General features: G+C 41.0%; 1 protein-coding gene across 16 annotated transcripts in view; it reads left to right on the top strand.

Annotated features, from left to right (window-relative positions):
• DNAH12 (dynein axonemal heavy chain 12) overlaps positions 1-20,584 on the top strand; it is a 221,014-nt gene that overhangs the window by 188,558 nt on the left and 11,872 nt on the right. For 14 of the 16 annotated variants that reach the window (XM_045051717.1, XM_045051716.1, XM_045051715.1 and 11 more), the window contains 8 exons: positions 19-163; positions 8,006-8,156; positions 8,367-8,620; positions 10,245-10,385; positions 13,340-13,477; positions 16,950-17,183; positions 17,468-17,656; positions 20,412-20,515. In XM_045051717.1, coding sequence (XP_044907652.1) covers positions 19-163; positions 8,006-8,156; positions 8,367-8,620; positions 10,245-10,385; positions 13,340-13,477; positions 16,950-17,183; positions 17,468-17,656; positions 20,412-20,515 — 1,356 coding nt within the window. Of the gene's footprint in view, positions 1-18; positions 164-8,005; positions 8,157-8,366; positions 8,621-10,244; positions 10,427-13,339; positions 13,478-16,949; positions 17,184-17,467; positions 17,657-18,982; positions 19,611-20,411; positions 20,516-20,584 lie in introns of those variants that run through there. The other 2 variants (XM_045051726.1, XM_045051728.1) reach the window with 2 other exon arrangements.

Genomic DNA, 20,584 nt, shown 5'->3' with positions numbered 1-20,584 from the left:
TAGCTTTTTTTCCATTAGGGAACATTTTTGCAAACATATAACTGAATGGCGGGAAATCTATGACAGTAAAGAGCCACATAATGCTAAATTTCCAGCACCAATGGATGAAAGACTGAATGAACTACAGAAGATAATAATTCTTCGGTGCCTAAGACCTGATAAGGTAAAAGACAAATGTGTTCTATTTCAAACCCAGCTAATTTGCCATTTAAGAATAAGTCTGGGGAATAAAAGGCACAACATAAGGGAATATAGTCAATGACTTTGTAAAAACAGTGTAATGGGACAGATGGTAGCTACACTTGTGAACTTAGCATAATGTATAAACTTATCAAATCTAAGTTTCACACCTGAAACAAAGGTAACATTGTATGTCAACTATGCTCAAATTTTAAAAACAGAAGTTGTTCTAGGTTTAAAGTAATTGTTATTTGGTTCTTTAGCCCTCATTCTAGATGCTCAGAGGGGTTCATTGAGCTCCTTGGATATATGGGTTTATAGTTTTTCTCAACTTGGGAAAAATTTTGGCCATTATTTCTTCAAATATTTTTTGCCACCCCAATCTTATGTTTCCAATTAGATATGTATTAGACTGCTTGGTATTATACTATAGGTGACCGCTCTGTTAATTATTTCTATGTATTTGTTTGTTTGTTTGTTTGTTTGTTTGTTTGTTTATAAAGTTCATTTATTTGGGGGCGACTGGGTGGCTCAGTCGGTTGGGTGTCTGACTTTGGCCTAGGTCATGATATTGCTGGTCCTGAGTTCTAGCCCCACATCGGGCTCTGTGCTGACAGCTCAGAGCCTGGAGCCTGTTTCAGATTCTAGGTCTCTCAAAAATGAATAAACATTAAAGAATAAAAAAAAAAAAAAAAGAATGTTAGCACAAGTGTAGAATAGCCTTTTCTCGACAGATAGTTTAGCTCAACAGATAATTTAGCTCCACTACTAAATTGTGACCCTTCTGGGGACTTTACTGAATATCCAAGTGATCACCAAGAGCTCTCCACTATGGCGGTTGGGAACCTGAATGATTCCCGGCCTTGCATGAACTCTGGTAGCTCTGTAGATCTCCAGTTCATAGCTTCCCAGCCACTCTTTGCTTGGCCTATGCTTCCACACCACAGCATTCAGAAGAGATACAAGGGTACTGTTAGGCAGATTCTGGGTAGTTCCCTTCTACTCTGAACTCTGTAACTTCCAGTAGCCTCCCTCCTTAAACCAGAGTTTAAGAGTTTCCTGTCTTCCCAACTCTGCAACACTGTGTTGCTCTGCTTTTTAATGGCTTTTCCTGTTCCACAGGCTGAAATGTACCTCCCAGAAGAAAGCCTAAGCAAACTCACCTTGTATGTTTCCTCTTTGGCAGAGATCAAAGTCTTCTACCACCTGTTGTCTGAATTGCTCAGTGTCTGAAAATGGTTGTTTTTGTTTTTGTTTTTGTTTTTTTTAATTTTGCCTATTTTTGTTGTTTATGTGGGAGGGTAAATCTGGTCCCTGTTAGCAGAAAGGACCATATTGGCTGGAAGTAAAAGATGTTAGAAAATCTTACACATGTCATAATTTTATTAGTTTAAACATGCACAAAAATCTTTTTTTCTTCTAACAAGTTTTTATTTAAATTCCAGTTAGTTAATATACAGTATAATATTAGTTTTCAGGTGTAGGATTTAGTGATTCATCACTTACATACAATAGTCAGTGCTCATCACAAGAAGTGCCCTCTTTAATATTCATTACCCATTTAGCCCACTCCCCTGTTCACCACTCCCTCCGGCAACTCTCCATTCTCTATAGTTAAGAGTCTATTTTATGGTTTGCCTCTCTTCCCCCCCCCCCCATTTTCATCTGTTTTGTTTCTTAAATTCTACATATGAGTGAAATCATATGGGTTTTTTCTTTCTCTGTCTGACTTATTTTGCTTAGCATAATACTCTCTAGCTCCACCCACATCATTGCAAATGGCAAGATTTCATTCATTTTAATGGTTGAGTAATATTCCAGTGTGTGTGTGTGTGTGTGTGTGTGTGTGTGTGTGTGTACCCAAACTTCTTTATCCATCCATCAGTCAATGGACATTTGGGCTCTTTCCAAAATTTTGCTACTGTTGATAGTGCAGCTGTTAAACATGGAGGTGGGGTGCATGTATCTCTTTGAATTACTACTTTTGTATCCTTTACTGAGTAGTGCAATTGCTGGATGGTAGGTAGTCCTGTTTTTAACTTTTTGAGGAACCTCCATACTGTTTTACAAAACTCAACACCCAGAAAACAAATAGTCCAGGTAAAAAATGGGCAGAAGAGGATGTGAGGGCGATCTGGCTGCGACATCTGTCACCCCATTGATCACCAGGGTTGATTCGGCTGATCTGGCTGGCTAGGCGGGTGTCCCCTTCCTCCCTCACCGCTCCATGTGCGTCCCTCCCGAAGCTGCGTGCTCGGTCGAAGAGGACGACCTTCCCCGATAGAGGAGGACCGTTCTTCGGTCAAGGGTATACGAGTAGCTGCGCTCCCCTGCTAGAACCTCCAAACAAGCTCTCAAGGTCCATTTGTAGGAGAACGTAGGGTAGTCAAGCTTCCAAGACTCCAGACACATCCAAATGAGGCGCTGCACGTGGCAGTCTGCCTTTCTTAAAAAAAAAAAAAATGGGCAGAAGAGATGAACAGACCTTTTTCCAAAGAAGACATACAGATGGCTAATGTACACAAAAATCTTTCTATTGGTGAATTAAACAAGCTAGTTCTGATTTTCACACATTCAAGAAAGGCGATTATGGTGTTACAAAAGAAAAACTTTTATTTTTTTTAAGTTTATTTATTTTGAGAGAGAAAGCATGAATGGGGGAGGAGCAGAGAGAGAGAGAGAGAGAGGGAAAGAGAGAGATTCCCAAGCAGGCTCTGCACTGTCAGCACAGAGCCTGACGTGGGGCTTGAACCCACGAACCATGAGATCATGACCTGAGCCAAAGTCAGATGGTTAACCAACTGAGCCACCCAGGTACCCCTCAAAAGAAAAACTTTTAAGCAGAAAACCAAGAGACTATGTTTATACATGTAGTTTGAACTTTGAGAAAGTCACCTCACCCTTCTGAGCTCCATGTATAAAATGAGATATTGAAAGAATTGCACTGATCCCTTCCTTCTTTTCTTTCCTTTTTTTCCTTTTCTTTTCTTTTTTTTTTTTTTTACATTTATGTTTTTAGTAGAGCTTCACAAGGAGCATTATCTAATGCTTCACTTAGGCTCTGAGTAAATTCAAACAGAAGTTTACATAACTACTTGACTCCTGAGTATTTCTTCTTATTTTAACTTCAAAGACCTTTGTACATTGTTAAAACTTACCTCATTACTTCCTACCCAATAGTTGTATGTATATATATGTTCCTTTCATTGGACAATAGTCTCTTTAAGGCCAAAACAATGATATATTCATTATTTTATCGCCTATAGCTTCCCTTGTTCACTAGAAACTTAGGAATGATTAGCTCTGCATCTGGGAAACTCTTGCCTAATTTGCACTCCACAGAATGGCTCCCTGATGGCCAATGGAGATATTGTTTCAATGCCAAGTATGGGGTAATTGCCTAGTCTGCCATGCTTGGGAACCTGTGCTTAAACATTACAGCACTTACCACGCTGGACTATACAATAATTATCGGTTCGTTTGTCAGTGTCTCCCACTACACTCTGAGCTTCTGGAAGTCAGGACCCATGTCTTATTTTGCTCAATATCTCCAGGACTTAAAACAGTGCCTAGAAGATAATAGGATATCTCAGTAAATGTCACTGAATTGAGTTGAACTGAATCAAATTAAACTAAGTTCAGTTAAAGCCTCTCTTTGTCAGGATTCTCCAGAGAAACAGAACCAACAGGATAGGTGAGACAGAAACAGAGATTGACAGGAATTGGCTCACATGATTGTGGAGGCTGGTAAGTCCAGAATCTGCAGGCTGGAGACCTGGAAGAATCAATATTGTAGCTCTAGTCCAAAGGCAGTGTGCTGGCACAATTTCCTCTTCCTCAGTGGAAGACAGTCTTTTTTCTCTTTAGCCTTTCAACTGATTGAGTGAGGCCCACTCACGTTACGGAGAGTAATTCACTTAACTCAAAGTCCACGGATTTAAAAATTAATCTCAGCGGGCCTGGGTGGCTCAGTCAGTTAAGCCTCTGACTCTTGATTTTGGCTCAGGCCACAATCTCATGGTTTATGAGTTCAACTTCTGTGCTGGGATCCACACTGTTGGTGTGGAGTCTGCTTGAGATTCTCTCTCTCTCTGCTCCTCCCATACGCTGTCTCTCTCTTTCTCTCTCTCTCAAAATAAATAAATAAATAAACTTAAAAAATTAATCTCATCTTAAAAATATCTTCATGGCAACAGCCAGACTAGTTTTTGACCAAATATCTGGGTACTATGCCCTAACAAAGCTGACACCTAAAATTAACTACCACAAAACTTATCTCCAGGTCTGTTCAAGTTTCCATAATTTCTTCCCTAGAGTATCTTACATAAAGGATAAAAATCTTATAGAAAAGTCATAACTTTTTTTTTATATTAAATTACTGGAACAAGGTACTTTTTCTACAGAAAATTATCATGCTTCATTGCAGCTACATCATCTCAGGGAACATTGGCCCTGGTCTGTGCATAGATTAATGAGGGGCAAGGTCTCTGTGTACTCAGTATCTCCCTTCCCTTAAGATGCACAACTGAAGATCTGTGCTAGATAGAAATTATACATAGTGTTAATAGTAAAAGGATAAAAAAGATTTCCTCATTGCCCAGGTGAAGTTATTAAAGAAAGGAAGAAAAATCTATTACACCATTACAAGGTCCTTTTTGAAAACCCTTCAGTGGCCTTTCAATACCTATAGAATAATGACAGAAGTACAGCTTGATAGTCTTGTTACCTTGGCTAATAATACCTCTTTTCTGCCATTCCATTCTTATCTTCTTGAAACTTCCACTGTTTCTAGGGCGCCTGGGTGGCTCAGTTGGTTAAGCATCCGACGATTGATTTCCGCTCAGGTTGTGATGTTACAGTTGGTGAGATGGAGCCCCGTGTTGGGCTCTGTGCTGACAGCATGGAGCCTGCTTGGGATTCTCTCTCTCCCTTTCTCTTTGCCTCTTCCCTGTGCACACATGCTCTTTCTCTTAAGATAAATAAACATTTGAAGAAAAAAAAGAGAAACTTCCACTGTTTAAACCCACAGAATTGCTCACAACTTCTCAAAATTTCTCATATAGAAGATCCATCCCTTTTCCCCATCTATGCCAGGACTGCAGAAGTCTGTGATGATCTCTCCTCCCTCCACCAAATTCCTACAGTGTTACTTTAGAAAGTTGTTTGGCATTTAGAAGATGATATCTAATACCTCTCTACTTATTTTCTGCTGCTACTGTTGATGAATATCACTCTTTTATTTTATTTTATTTATTAAAAAAATTTTTTTTTAATGTATATTTATTTTTGAGACACAGAGAGACAGAGCATGAACAGGGGACGGGCAGAGAGAGAGAGGGAGGCACAGAATCTGAAACAGGCTCCAGGCTCTGAGCAGTCAGCACAGAGCCCGACGCGGGGCTCGAACTCACAGACCGTGAGATCATGACGGAGCTGAAGTCGGACACCCAACCAACCGAGCCACCCAGGCGCCCCTCACTCTTTTATTTTAAATTAATTCTTGTGGCTCAAAACTGAAACAGTGTTTGAATCACAAGAATACGTGAATACAGTGAAAGATAGACCTCCAATCTGCACCTCCCAGTCAGTTGGCATCCTTTCTCTCAGGCAGTTAATGTTATCTGCTTCTTGTTCCCCTTTATGCACATATACATATGCATACACACAAATTCTTTGTCCATTTATTTTTAACACAAATAGTCATATCCACTGTTTTTGCGTGTTGCTTTTTCCTCTCTCAGTTTATAAAGAGCTTTCTCATTCTTTTTTACAATTACATGCTATTTCATTGTAAGTGTACACCATAAATTCTTTAACCAGTTCCTATTGATGGACATTCACAATTATAAAAATGCTGCAATAAATAACCTTATTCAAAAGTCATTTCTCCCATGTGCAACTCTCTCTCAGAATAAAGTCCTGGGAATAAAATTGCTGAGTCCGTGGATTTGCCCACTTGTAATTTTATAGACATTCCCAAATTGCCCGTCATGAAAATTAGGCCAGATTACTCTTCCACAGCAGTGTATGAGAATATCAGTTTAACCCATAATTTTTCCCGCACAGAATGCTGGCAAACTTTTGTATCTTTGCTAATCTGTGCGAGGGGGTTGAGGAATCTGGGGACCGATCTGGGAAAAGACATGGACGTAAGGTGGCAGTAGCATACAAGAGCTATGCTGGACGATGCTGGAACAGGTTTGCATGCTGAGAGGTGGAAGCCCCTCATAGCAGGAGTCTCTCCAGATGCTGGGATTTGGGGGGTGGGGGTCCCACAACTCCAAAGAGGAAGACGGCAAAGAAACTCCTTTAGGGGAAGGGAGAAGAGGCTTGTGTGGGGTCTTGGTAGCATTTATCAACAGCACTATGGTTTGGAGTCCCTGGATCAGAGCTCTGAAGGGCTACAGTGGCTGGGGGTCATTATAGCCTAGGATTTACCATAGCTAGCAGATGTTGGGTGCAAATAGGCAGGCTGTAAATGGCTAAAAATCTGCTTATTTGGGCTATGTTTACAATAATTGAATATCTAAAAATTTTAGTTTGGTGTCAGTGGGCTTTTGAACTAATAGGTTTCAGCCTGCTATGAAGAAGGAAACAATCTAAGGGTCAATAGAGACTATCTTTGTCCCTTAACATAACCATCTGAAAGGCAAAAAATGGCATTTAAGTATAGTTATAATTTTTATTTTTTTTATTATGAGTGTTAGGGTATAGACTAGGCCACTGTAACAAAGAGACCTAAAATACAGTAGCTTAAATAAAAAAGAAGTTAATCTTTCTGTCTCTCTTAAGTAAGCCCAGAGCAAATGCCTGAGGACTGGCAGGGCAGGTCTGTTTTTGAGGTCATCCAGACATTCAAGTTCTTTCTTTCATGCTAGTAAAGTCCCCTAGAATATGGTCCTCATCAGCGAGATTGAAGCTGGCTCATAAATACCACATCTGTTGAAAAGCAAAAGAGAGCATTTTTTTTTTTAATGCTTATTTATTTTGAGAGAGCACAAGAGCAGGGGAGGGTCAGGGAGTGAGTGGGAGAGGTTATCTTAAGCAGGCACCGCAGCCAGCACAGAGCCCAACATGGGGCTCGAACTTGCAAAACTGAGATCATGACCTGAGCTGAAATCAAGAGTCAGCTGCTTAACCGACTGAGCCACCTAGGCGCCCCCAAAAGAGGGGGGTCTTGGGGCGCCTGGGTGGCTCAGTCGGTTAAGCGGCTGACTTCGGCCCAGGTCATGATCTCGCGGTCCGTGAGTTCGAGCCCCGCGTCGGGCTCTGTGCTGACAGCTCAGAGCCTGGAGCCTGTTTCAGATTCTGTGTCTCCCTCTCTCTGACCCTCCCCCGTTCATGCTCTGTCTCTCTCTGTCTCAAAAATAAATAAACGTTAAAAAAAAAAAAAGAGGGGGGTCTTTTTATAAAACTGCTCTTTATTAAAAAAATATGTTCTGGAAGCTCCATATATAACTTCTACTTGTATCCCTCTGGCCAAAACTTAGTCACACAGCCACATCTAGGTACAAGAAAAGTTGGGAAAACTTGAGGTTGTATCACCAAAAGGAGAGAAATGGGAACATTTTGCAGTTTCTGCTGTACAGAATGATTTCAATTAACTGTTCATCTTCCCTGCCCATTTTTCTTTTGGATTGTTAGTCTTGTCCTAACAGTTGATAGATACTTTTTATGTATTAGAAAAATTAGCACTTCATGATACGTTTCATGATTTTCTTGACCATTAGACAAATTGTACTCTTTGTTAATTTCCAGTAATAATCAAAATTGTTATGTGAAATGAAAATTAACCTAAAGATCATATCTTTTCTCTCTTTAACAGATAACTCCAGCTATAACAAATTATGTAACTGATAAACTGGGGAAAAAGTTTGTGGAGCCTCCACCATTTGATTTGACAAAGAGTTACTTGGACTCAAACTGTACCATTCCTTTAATTTTTGTGCTCTCTCCAGGAGCAGATCCCATGGCCAGTAAGTCTACCTCCTGCAAACTTTTAGGAACTTATAAATGATCCATTTTGCTCAATGTCCATTTCTTACATGATCGTAGATCAGTTAGTAAATCTGGTATATGTAAGGAAAAGCAACGGAATCTTCCAGTTATGTGCCTGCACACTGAAACATAAGGTATATTTCATGATTTTACAGTAAGCAGTGGAGCTATGTTTTGTGCTCTCTTAGGCCTGCTGAAATTTGCAAATGATAAAGCGATGTCTGGAAATAAATTTCATGCTATTTCACTGGGACAAGGACAAGGACCAGTTGCAACAAAAATGATTAAAGCAGCAATAGAAGAAGGAACTTGGGTGTGCCTACAGAATTGTCACCTCGCTGTCTCCTGGATGCCCGTATTGGAAAAAATATGTGAAGATTTTACTCCTGAAGTCTGTAATCCATCCTTTAGGCTTTGGCTCACAAGTTATCCTTCTCCAAAAGTATGTTTATCTCATGTGGAGTTTAGTACGTATATTTAGTCATCTCTTACATTGTGTAAGTTTTTTTTTTAATGTTTATTTTTTGAGAGACAGAGTGGGAGTAGGGGAGAAAGAGAGGAAGACACAGAATTTGAAGCAGGCTCCAGGCTCTGAGCTGTCAGCACAGAGTCCAACGTGGGGCTCAAACCCATGAACTGTGAGATCATGATCCAAGCCAAAGTCTGATGATTAACCAACTGAGCCATCCAGGCACCCATGTAACTTTTTTTTTTTAAACACACAGTATGGGGGCGCCTGGGTGGCGCAGTTGGTTGAGCGTCCGACTTCAGCCAGGTCACGATCTTGCGGTCTGTGAGTTCGAGCCCCGCGTCAGGCTCTGGGCTGATGGCTCAGAGCCTGGAGCCTGTTTCCGATTCTGTGTCTCCCTCTCTCTCTGCCCCTCCCCCGTTCATGCTCTGTCTCTCTCTGTCCCAAAAATAAATAAACGTTGAAAAAAAAATTTTTAAACACACAGTATGCTCTGTACAAGTTGCCAAGTTTATTTATTTATTTACTTTAGAGAGAAAGCATGTGCAAGTGGGGCACAAGTGGGGGAGGGGGAGAGAGAGAGAGAGAGAGAGAGAGAGAGAGAGAGAGAGAGAGAGAGAGAGAATCTTAAACAGGCTCCACGCCCAGTGGAGCCCAACACAGGGCTCAATCCCATGACCCTAGGATCATGACCTGAACTGAAATCAAGAGTTGGCCACTTAATTGACTGAGCCACCCAGGCACCCCTACGTTGTATATCTTTTTTTATTTTCTATTTTTTTTAATGTTTATTTATTTTTGACAGAGAGACAGAGCATGAGTGGGGGAGGGGCAGGGTAAGTGGGAAACACAGAATCTGAAGCAGGCTCCAGGCTCTGAGCTGTCAGCACAGAGCCCAACACAGGGCTTGAACTCATAGACAGCAAGATCATGTCCTGAGCTGAAGTTGGTCGCTCAACTGACTGAGTCACCCAGGCACCCAACGTCGTGTATCTTTTTTTTTTAATTTTTTTTTTTAACGTTTATTTATTTTTGAGACAGAGAGAGACAGAGCATGAACGGGGAGGGTCAGAGAGAGAGGGAGACACAGAATGGGAAGCAGGCTCCAGGCTCTGAGCCATCAGCCCAGAGCCCGACGCAGGGCTCGAACTCACGGACCGTGAGATCGTGACCTGAGCCGAAGTCGGACGCTCAACCGACGGAGCCACCCAGGCGCCCCCAACGTCATGTATCTTAATCAAGCCTTAAATGCTTAACCTTAAGAGGTCTTAAAAAATATTTCTAGAGTGGGACGCCTGGGTGGCACAGGTGGTTAAGCATCTGACTCTTGATTACAGCTCTGGTCATGATCTCATGGTCCGTGAGATGGAGTCCTGCATCAGGCTCTGTGCTGACAGCACAGAGCCTGCTTGGGACTCTGTCTCTCCCTCTGCCTGCCCCTCCCTCCCCCACCTCTTTCTCTCTCTAAATAAATAAATAAACTTAAAAAAATATATTTCTGGAGTCCTCTTTCATATCACTTTTAACCAACTAGTGTTTGAATTTTGGGGATTCAAGCTGCTTATCTTGTGTAATGCTCTGTTTATTCTGTCTTTAGTTCCCAGTAACCATCCTACAGAATGGAGTAAAAATGACTAATGAGCCTCCCACAGGTCTTCGGCTAAATCTCCTCCAATCATATCTCACTGATCCCGTTTCTGATTCTCAGTTTTTCAGTGGATGCCAGGGAAAGGAACTGGTAATGTTCAGCTTCTGGAGCTTTTCAAATGTGTTTTTAAAGTGAGAAAATATGGTAATATAAATATTTAATAATGTTAAGCTTTGGCATTTTCTGAGAAGACTGATATTGTACCTATCTTGTTCATCATTTTCTTGCCAGCAGTTTGTGCTCTGCTTCCCACAGAGTAGACATTTAAATAAATGTTTGTTGACTGAATGAACATATCTTAATTAGTACACCAAAATCCAATAATGAGTTTAAGACCCAAGAGTAGCAATCTATTTTCATATCATTTATTCTTTCTTTTCACAAAATGTGTGTTAGGTGCTTTCCCAGGTACTAGATATAAAGCAGTGAGAATAAAATAAAACACCTCCCCACAAATCTGCCATCATGGAACTTAAATTCTAGTGATACTGTTTTGACATATTAATGCTTTTCAGTGTGCTCATGTAATTTGCCCATGGTATTGGGGACTTAGGAGTCCTAGTAAATAAATATCAACCTTTTTTTTTTTTAATTTTTTTTTTCAACGTTTATTTATTTTGGGGACAGAGAGAGACAGAGCATGAACGGGGGAGGGGCAGAGAGAGAGGGAGACACAGAATCGGAAACAGGCTCCAGGCTCTGAGCCATCAGCCCAGAGCCTGACGCGGGGCTCGAACTCCCGGACCGCGAGATCGTGACCTGGCTGAAGTCGGACGCTTAACCGACTGCGCCACCCAGGCGCCCCTCAACCTTTTTTTTTTCATTAACCACTAAGAAACAGGAAAAAGTATAAACATAAGGGAACAATTTTTTTAAGTTTATTTTGAGAGTGTGAGAGAGAGAGAGAGAAAGCATGTGCATGCACGTTAGTGGGGGAGAGGCAGAGAGAGAGGGAGAGAGAGAGAATCCCAAGTGGGGCCCAGTCCTACCAACTGTGAGATCTTGACCTGAGCCGAAATCAAGAGTTGGACACTTAACCGACTGAGCCACCAGGCACCTCAAGGGAACGAAATTTTAACCTTAGTTACTGATATAGACTAGGTTGGAAGATGTAGTAGACACCTGTGAACAAATGGGGCATCACTGAATAGAATTAAACAGACTTATCCACCCTCAGTGAGAACAGAGGAACATTTTCTTCCCCAAGGGAAGCTCACTTCTAAGACGAAGAGGGAAAAGCTGAGCAAAGCATATCTGGTTAACTTTTCCCGAATTTATCAACCAGATAGGTCCCTTCTCCTGCAGTGATTAATGCAAGGATGGGGAAAATCCAGAAGTGTTACACTGAGGTCTCTGCACATGGAAAGAAACGTCAATACTAAGGGAAATTGATTCCCTGCCCTCACCGCAACATGCCATTTATCACACTGGCCTATTTGAGCTAGAAAAATAATAGAATTGAAAATAAAGAATTGAATTCTTTGTAAGCCAGCTAGTTTCTCTCTGCTTCATACCTTCTGCATGCCCCTAGTTCTGAGCAATAAATTTATTTGAAAGTCTGGGAGAAAAGGAGGATATTTGGTGTTTTAGCTAGGAAAAGAGCTTAATAAAATGGAAAAGGTGGTATGATGTCTGATCCCCATCTAGGGTTTGAGCTCCTGCAAGAAATCCCAAGATTTCTCTCATACCACAGGACCGTTTCTGGCCCACAAGCACAGACCAAAAATGTGGAGGGATTATGACTTCCTTAAGAAAAACTCCATTGTGTAAAAATATGTGGGAAATACACATAAATTAGGTTATTGCTCTCATTGCCAAAAGGTTTCCCCTATTAAATGTTTCACCACAGGGGCACCTGGGTGGCTCAGTCAGTTAAGCGGCTTTCTTCAGTTCAGGTCATGATCTCACGGTCTGTGAGTTTGAGGCTCTACATTGGGCTCTGTACTGACAGCTCAGAGCCTGGAGCCTACTTTGGATTCTATGTCTCCCTCTCTCTCTGCCTTTCCCCTGTTTGCATTCTCTCTCTCTCTCTCTCTCTCTCTCTCTCTCTCAAAAATAAACATTAAAAAAAAACCTTTCACCACAGTTTTCTTTCAGTATTACTTAAAATATGCTTTAATTTATGTACATTTCAGGAATATAGGTATTCAGTAATGCCATGGTGTACTTGTATTTTTTAAAAAAAAATTTTAATGTTTATTATTTTGAGAGAGAGAGAGCATAAGCAGGGTAGGGGCGGAGAGAGGGAGACACAGAATCCAAAGCAGTCTTCCAGGCTCTGAGGGGTCAGCACACAGCCCGATGTCAGGCTCAAACCCACTGACCGCAGATCACAAGATCTTGACCTGAGCAGAAGTCTGATGCTTATACAACTGAGCTACCCAGGTGCCCCTGTGCTTGTACTTTAATATTATAAAAATAATTTCTACTACTGCATCATATGAAGGTAGTTGGAAGGATTTTTACTGCATTTGGAGCTATGTTTGAAATGATCTAACTTAAACCATCAAGGTAGCATACTTGAAATTTACTTGGGGCGGTGGGGGAGGGGGTCTTCATAGAGGTGGATGGCCATCCTCCAGAGCACCGACACATATGAAGACGCCAGGAGAGCATAAACAAGGGTTTCAAAAGTGACCTCCACATGGAAAGTTATAGAATCAGGAACTATGTATTCGGGTTTATTCCTATCATAATGACTATGTTTGCTCACTTGTAGTGAGCATATGCCAGTGAGGCTACAGGATAACATTGAGCTACTGAAGTTGTAAATATCTAAACAATACCGAAGTATTAGCAGCTACTACTTTGGCAAATGGTAGAACTTTTGCATTTTAATCAAGTTTAATATTGCAGTTTGTCTAGCTTTGGAGGTTTTGAGTCATAAGATTAATAGTTTTTATAGTATGCGTTGTTTTTAAATAGAAGTTTGCAGAAATATATGATCATAGACTCATATAATGAAAAATACTGTTGATTCCCCTCATTTTACTAATGGAAATCTGATCAAAATTTTCTCTTGTTGCATAATTTTTATACTAAAGGCATGGGAGAAGTTGCTGTTTGGAGTTTGTTTTTTTCATGCCCTTGTGCAAGAGAGGAAGAAATTTGGTCCCCTTGGTTGGAATATTCCATATGGATTTAATGAATCTGACTTACGCATCAGTATTCAACAACTACAGGTAAAATTAGAAAGGAATTAACATTGCTGGAGGATCACTGTGTGTCAGGCCCTAGGCAATTCCCTTTGCTTAGGTAAACTTACTCCTCCCAACATCACTAGTAGGTGGGAGATAGTAGTAAAAATTATAACTATGGTTTATGAAGCACTATCTCTATATGGATTTCTGCTGCCGCAAGTAACAGAAAACCTGATTCGAACTGGCTTAAGCCATAATGGAACTTATCATCTCACATAATAAAGAGGTACAGAGGAAGGACAGGCTCTGGAGTTGGTTGATTCAGCAAGTGTTGCCATCAAGGACCTTGGTTCTTTCTGTCTTTCTGCAGTGCCTTCCTTAAGTGTTGGCTTTCTATAGGTCCTTATTATTCTCTACTCTCTTCCTCTGCTCAGTCAAAGCTACAATTTAGCTCTAAGTAGAAAAGGAATTTATGAAATGAATATTTGGGTAGATCATAGAATCACCAAGATGGCTGGCCAGCCCAGGCATCCAGACTCATATCCAGATTCACACCATGTCTTGGTAACAGCAGCTCCTCAACCCTGGTTGAATATTAGACACCACTGCTCAGAGAGCTGCTGCACAGACTCTGGTCTACTCCAGGCCCTCTGATGTCATCAAAAAAAGATTCTTTGCTGTTCCTGCTTTTTCGACCTCTAAGCCCCAGTTCAACGTCTAACTTGCAGGTCTAACCTTTAACTCTGAAAGAGGCTGGAATGGGTGCCTGGGTGGCTCAGTTGGTTAAGCATCTGACTTCAGTTCAGGTCATGATCTTGCAGTCTGTGAGTTCAAGCCCTGCATTAGGCTCTGTGCTGACCACTCAGAGCCTGGAGCCTGCATCAGATTCTGTGTCTCCTTCTCTCTCTGTCCCTCCCCTGCTCACACTCTCAAAAACAAATAAACATTTAAAAAATAAATAAAAGAGGCTGGAAGAGTGAGTGGCAGGGTTTTCCAGTTTCTGTAAACTCACAATGTGATCTATTCTGATAGTCAGCAGCCCCTGGCCCCCTCCCGGCAAAAAAAAAAAAAAAAAAAACTGCTGTAAATTCCTACTGACTCAGACTTAGAACTAGGCACATTACTTATATTAATTTTATTCCTCACAGCACCCCTGTAAGGTTGGTATTATCCCTATTTTTGAGAAAACCAAAGCTAAGAAATGAGTTTGCCCATTGAGGTAGGATTTGAACTCCAGTCTCTCCAACCCCAATACTTTTCCCATTATTTCTGTCATATTTTACTAAATATAGTAATCCAGATGGACAACCAGAGTATTAATATATTTCTGCTTCTTTGCTGTGACAAGAGCCTTTGTGACATGGAGCCTCATAAAGGGAAACCAGAAGTGTTGATAAAACCCACCTGATGCTATTAGGTTTTACTTAGGTGGGGTTTTGTAAGGGTATGAATATGTAATCATATTTATAGCATAACAAATAATTTTTATAGAAACTGCTGATATTTTATCAACTCTTCCTTTTTTTAAATAAATGTTTATTCATTTTTGAGAGAGAAAGCGAGCATGAGTTGGAGAGGGGCAGAGAGAGAGGGGGACAGAGGATCTGAAGCGGGTTCTGCACTAACAGCAGTGAGCCCGATGTGGGGCTCAAACTCATGAACCATGAGAACATGACCTGAGATGAAATCAGATGCTCAACCAACTGAGCCACCCAGGTGCCCCTCTTTTTTCTTTTACACAAGGCAGAAACCTTAACTAGAACAAACGTATCAATTTGAAAATCCCTGAACAACTGATGAAATTAGTGCTTATAGAATCACGATTACATGATAAAATGACATTGATTCTAAATACTGGGTTTGTTTGTTTGTTTTTTAAAAATAATTTAGTAGATAGAGCGCAAGCTTGGAGAATGTCTTGCTAAAACCATCCTACTGCAGAAAACCAGTCAACTGAGAATTCTCCACCTTCTGGCCAGGCCCCTGCCTGCAGCCTCTGGTGTCATCAACCTTTCTGGTCCCAACACTGGAGCTGGAAGGCATAGATTAAATCTATCTTTTATATCTTCAAGAACAGGGTACTTGAGAGGGGGCAGTCTTTAAACCATCTTTACCTAGTCATACCAGCAAAATACTGCTTGCTTCCAAAAAGGTTAATCAATGAAACTGATGGCTAAGTTGATAGACAACCAAGGAATGAGTTGTTCTCTACATCTTGCATTTGCCATGAATTTAACATGAATTTCTCTTGTGGTTTCTTCCTTTAGTTTTGGGGAAGGAGGGAAACCCAGTTAAACACACCTTTCTTTCCCCCAAAGAGAAGAAAGAGAGAAACTCTCCTCTTTCACAAATAACTTATTCACCACGCCCCACCCCCCAAAGAGTACTTTCCCTCTGTCTGTCTCCTATTCATATCTCTTGATACTTCTCTTCCTCCTGAAAACATGGAAGTCTCCAAAAAAGATTGATATCTTCTTTTAAGTTGGCTCTGGATAATTTAGGGGTATTTTTTCTTAACTGTGTACCATTTCTGCTATAATTCCTGCACTATTAGGTAATTTTCAGGGGCAAGAAAAAGCTCCCATCCAGTAACTTATACCATCCCAATACATATACTACCAAAATTCCTGTGTGGGGGAAAATGTAAAGGAGAAAAAAATTCAGGCCTTCATATCATTTCACATTTCCCAGACTCAGTTTCCTACTTTACAGGGTTATTGGGAGATGAACAAGACAATATAAAAGCTATGCAAATAGTAGTTTTTATTACTTTTTAAAGTTTTATTTATTTAAGTAATCTCTATACCCAACTGGGGCTCAAACTCACAACCCCGAGATCAAGAATCAGATGCTTTTCTGACTGAGCCAGCCAGGTGTTCCAGTTTTTATTACTATTGTAAATGGTGTCATGTTGTGTGAACCAGGCTTTGGCACTAAAGTTTGGAATTTCTTTGTTTTTATCACATTGCAAACAGTGCCCAAAACCAGGCACCTGGTTCTCGGCGTTGGTGCTCTTGGCATTTGGGGTCAGATAGCTCCTTACTGTGGGCAGCTGTCCTGTGCACTGTTTAGCAGCGTCTCAAGTTTCTGCCCACTAGATGGCAGTAACACCTCCAACCACAGATCTAAAATGTCCCCAGATATTGCCAGATGTCCCCTTGGGGACAAAATTGCCCCTAATTAACAACCAATACCCTAAAACAAGGGCAAATTACCCAAATCCATATGAAAAAGACTTGGTAATTTTCATTTCATCTTCTTTTTGTTAAACAGTTTTCTTATCACAGAAGCAATACATGTTTATTTCCCACCCTGCCCCCCCACCAAATTGGAAGATGCAGATAAGCAAAGTAATTTAAAATAAATATGAACAATCCCAGCCATCCAAAGGTAACTCATGGTGATAATTCTTTCAACCCCACCTCTATGCATGTTGACATTTAATTTCATCTTAAAATGGAAATGACGTGAAAGACTTTACGGTTTTTCTCACTTCATTTTTTCTTTGTTTCAGTTATTTATAAATGAGTACAACACAATTCCATTTGAAGCCATCTCCTACCTGACTGGGGAATGTAACTATGGAGGAAGAGTGACAGATGATTGGGACAGACGTCTCCTCTTAACCATGCTGGCTGACTTTTATAATCCACAAATAATTGAAAACCCTCATTACAAGTTTTCTCCCAGTGGAAACTATTTTGCACCTCCCAAAGGCTCCTACGATGAGTACATTGAATTCATTAAGGTAACTGATGTCACTGAAAATGGGGTTAGACCTAAGTGTGATTTTTCTAAAAGCAAATAATGAAATGTTCCCCTGTAATATAGAGGGCTAGCCAAGTAGTATGGTTTTCAGTCAACTTTCAGTATCTTTTGTTTCTAGAAATTACTGAAAATTGGGAGAGTTTGATGTCTCGCGGATTAATGTGTAGTTGATTTTTAACCCTTTTGGGGCTGCGTGTGTTTACCTTTTCAATTAATGTATCTGGTGAAAATGTGATGCTTCTTTCTTCATCTGTTTTCTGGTAGAAACTTCCATTTACTCAACACCCTGAGATATTTGGATTACATGAAAATGTTGATATCTCCAAAGATCTGCATCAAACCAAAGTCCTCTTTGAGTCCTTGCTTCTCACCCAGGGAGGCTCCAAACAGACCAGGTCCTCAGGAAGTACTGACCAGATTCTATTAGAAATTACTGAAGATATTCTCAACAAGGTGATGTTTAGTTTAGAATCTGATGCTTATAATGTAAATTAAAGTGGTCCTGAAATGGCAATCTGAGCACTCCGGTTGAACAGCATTAGGATCTTGAGTGAGATACTTTGCCTTTGTGAGGATTAGTTCCCAAATCTGTAAAGTGGTGATTATAGTACCAACTGTATAAGGTTCTTGTGAACATTTAAAAGATCATGAATTTGGGGTGCCTGGGTGGCTCGCTCAGTTGAGCATCCGACTCTCGATTTTGGCTAAGGTGATGATCCCAGGGTTGTGGGATCGAGCCCCATGTGGAGCATGGAGCCTGCTTAGGATTCTCTCTGTCTCTCCCTCCTCCTCCCCTGCTCATGTGTGCACATACGCTCTCTAAAACAAAAACAAAACATGAATTTAAAATGATTTGCATGATGGCACATAGTAAGTTCTTAGCAACTATAGTTGTGGATGAGCGAATGAACATATGACTTATCATTGTTTCCAAAGATAATGAATAGACCTACTTTTTAAAAACTGGAGGAAATGGTCTGAATTTGCTGGTTCAAGGAGTGAACAGTTTTTAATCTGTATCTTAGGGAGTGAGGGGGCACAGGAAGGTAAGATCAGCACTAAATTAGCAACTACACCTTTTTTTTCCTTCATAATATAGCTCGAAGTACTTAGCCTACTAGGTAGAGTGGGATGGTACTCTTTCCTGTCACCTTTTTTCTGTCTTAAATTCCATAAGGAACTACAAAGGGAACTTTAGAAGGATTATGATCACATGTGCAGATCTTCACGATTCCCCTCTGGGGTAAATACTGTAATTGTCCCCATATTTCAGTGTCAAGTATTCTGACAGAGCAGAGCCTGACCCATAGTCCATCTGTCTTGAAGACCCATGGACAGCACGCCCCCCCCCCCTTAAGGAGAGCCTCCTCGCAGGACACATTGCTGCAGCCACTGGAGAAAGAGGGGAGCTGCCCCGCTGTAACCCTTGGGTGAAAGCCAGCCAGCCTCCTCCCACTCTGTCCCCTGGACTGCTGCTTCTGCTCTTTGCCTCTCTCCCCCGTGGTCCCTTACTGGTTCTGCAGTTTATCTCGGGGGATGGGGAGTGGTGGTTCTGGCCCTTGCAGAATGATGGCTCTCACAAGGTCCCTAACAGGAAGTTACCTAACAGTGGCATTTTGGACTTATTTGGCATCAAGGGTCCTTGAATGACAGCAGCTAGTGTGACTTACATTCTTGTAAGTCTTTTGCACCACTCAGGGACCATCATCTACAGACACTCTGGGCAGCTCAGTTCTTTGTTCAGAACTTCCCTGATTGGGAAACTTCTTTGCCTTTTAGGAGTGTGACTTCCAGTGTCTTAAGACTTGGTTATCAGTCCCAAAGTCCCCTTCACTTCTCAAGCATCTCTGAGGTGCCTCATAGAAATCAGATAGTCTTCTCTCTCCATAACCTGGAACCCTGCTACAGTCACACATTAATTATTTGAAAGTGGGGTAAGCTAAGCTATTTGGAGCCACTTAGTAACTGATTGAAAATAACCCTAAAACAGTTATGAAATGGAAAATCTGTTCTATCAGTGGAAAATGAGATTCGGCTTACAAAAGAAATCACATGGCTTTTCAGAAATCTGTATCTTCTGCAAAGTGCCATAGCCTATAGTAAAGAGCATGGGCTTTACAGTTAGAGACTTGTGAGTTTAAACAAATCACCTTTTGGCTGTGTGCCCTTGGGCAGTTATTTAACCTCTCTGTACAGTTGACCCTTGAACAACACAGGTTTGAACTGCACAGATACACTTACATATGAATTTATTTTTATAAATATAGCACGGTAATATGTTTCTTCCCTTCTTTAAGATGTTCTTAATATTTTCTTTCTAGCTTCCTTTATTGCAAGAATACAGTATAGAATGCATATGACATACAAAATATGTGTTGACTGTTTATGTTAGTGGTAAGGCTTCCAGTCAATAGTAGTTATTAGTAACTAACTTTTTGGAGGGGCACCTGGGTGGCTCAATCGGTTGGGCGTCCAACTTCAGCTCAGGTCATGATCTCACAGTCCATGTGTTCAAGTCCCACGTCAGGCTCTGGGCTGACAGCTCAGAGCCTGGAGCTTGCTTCGGATTCTGTGTCTCTCTCTCTCTATGCCCCTTTCCTGCTCATGCTCTGTCTGTCTCTCTCTCTCTCTCTCAAAAATAAACAAATATCAAAAAGATTTTTTTTAATTAAAAAAAAGTTTTTGGGGGCACCTGTGTGGCTCAGTCGGTTGAGCGTCCAACTTCACCTCAGGTCATGATCTCACAGTCTGTGAGTTCGAGCCCCGCATTGGGCTCTGTGCTGACAGCTCAGAGCCTGGAGCCTGCTTTGGATTCTGTGTCTCCCGCTCTCTCTGCTCCTCCCCCGCTTGAGATCTGTCTCTGTCTCAAAAATAAAAACATTAAAAAAAAATTTTTTTTTAAGTTTTTGGAGAGTTGAATTTATACATGGAGTTTTGACTATATGGGGGGGGTGTGTGGAGTTGGTGCCCTAACCTGCACTATTCAAGGGTTAACTGTACTTGAATATCCTCATCTGTATAATGGAGATGATAATGGCCACCTGAGAGTGTAAGGTAAAGGTGAAATGAGATAATGTATGGGAAGCAGCTAGCACAATGCTCAGCCCACAGTAACTGCCTTGTGTTAACTATTAGTGATAGGACAGCTGAATGAAGTGAATTATCCATTCTGAGTGTAATATGTGACCTTCCAAACCCATTCTCTTAGCTACCGAATGATTTCAACATTGAAACAGCACTATTGAAGTATCCTGTGAGCTATGAAGAGAGCATGAATACTGTGTTAGTACAAGAAATGGAAAGATTTAACAAGTAAGGATCTCTACCCTTGTGGGTTCAGAAGACAACCAACCCAAGTTGATAAAAAAAAAGACACACATT

This window comes from Felis catus, chromosome A2 (assembly GCF_018350175.1).
Source record: "Felis catus isolate Fca126 chromosome A2, F.catus_Fca126_mat1.0, whole genome shotgun sequence".
In the NCBI taxonomy this organism is placed as follows: Eukaryota; Metazoa; Chordata; class Mammalia; order Carnivora; family Felidae; genus Felis; species Felis catus.
Note: the sequence above shows the minus strand (reverse complement) of the source record. Positions and strands in the feature narration are given on the sequence as shown.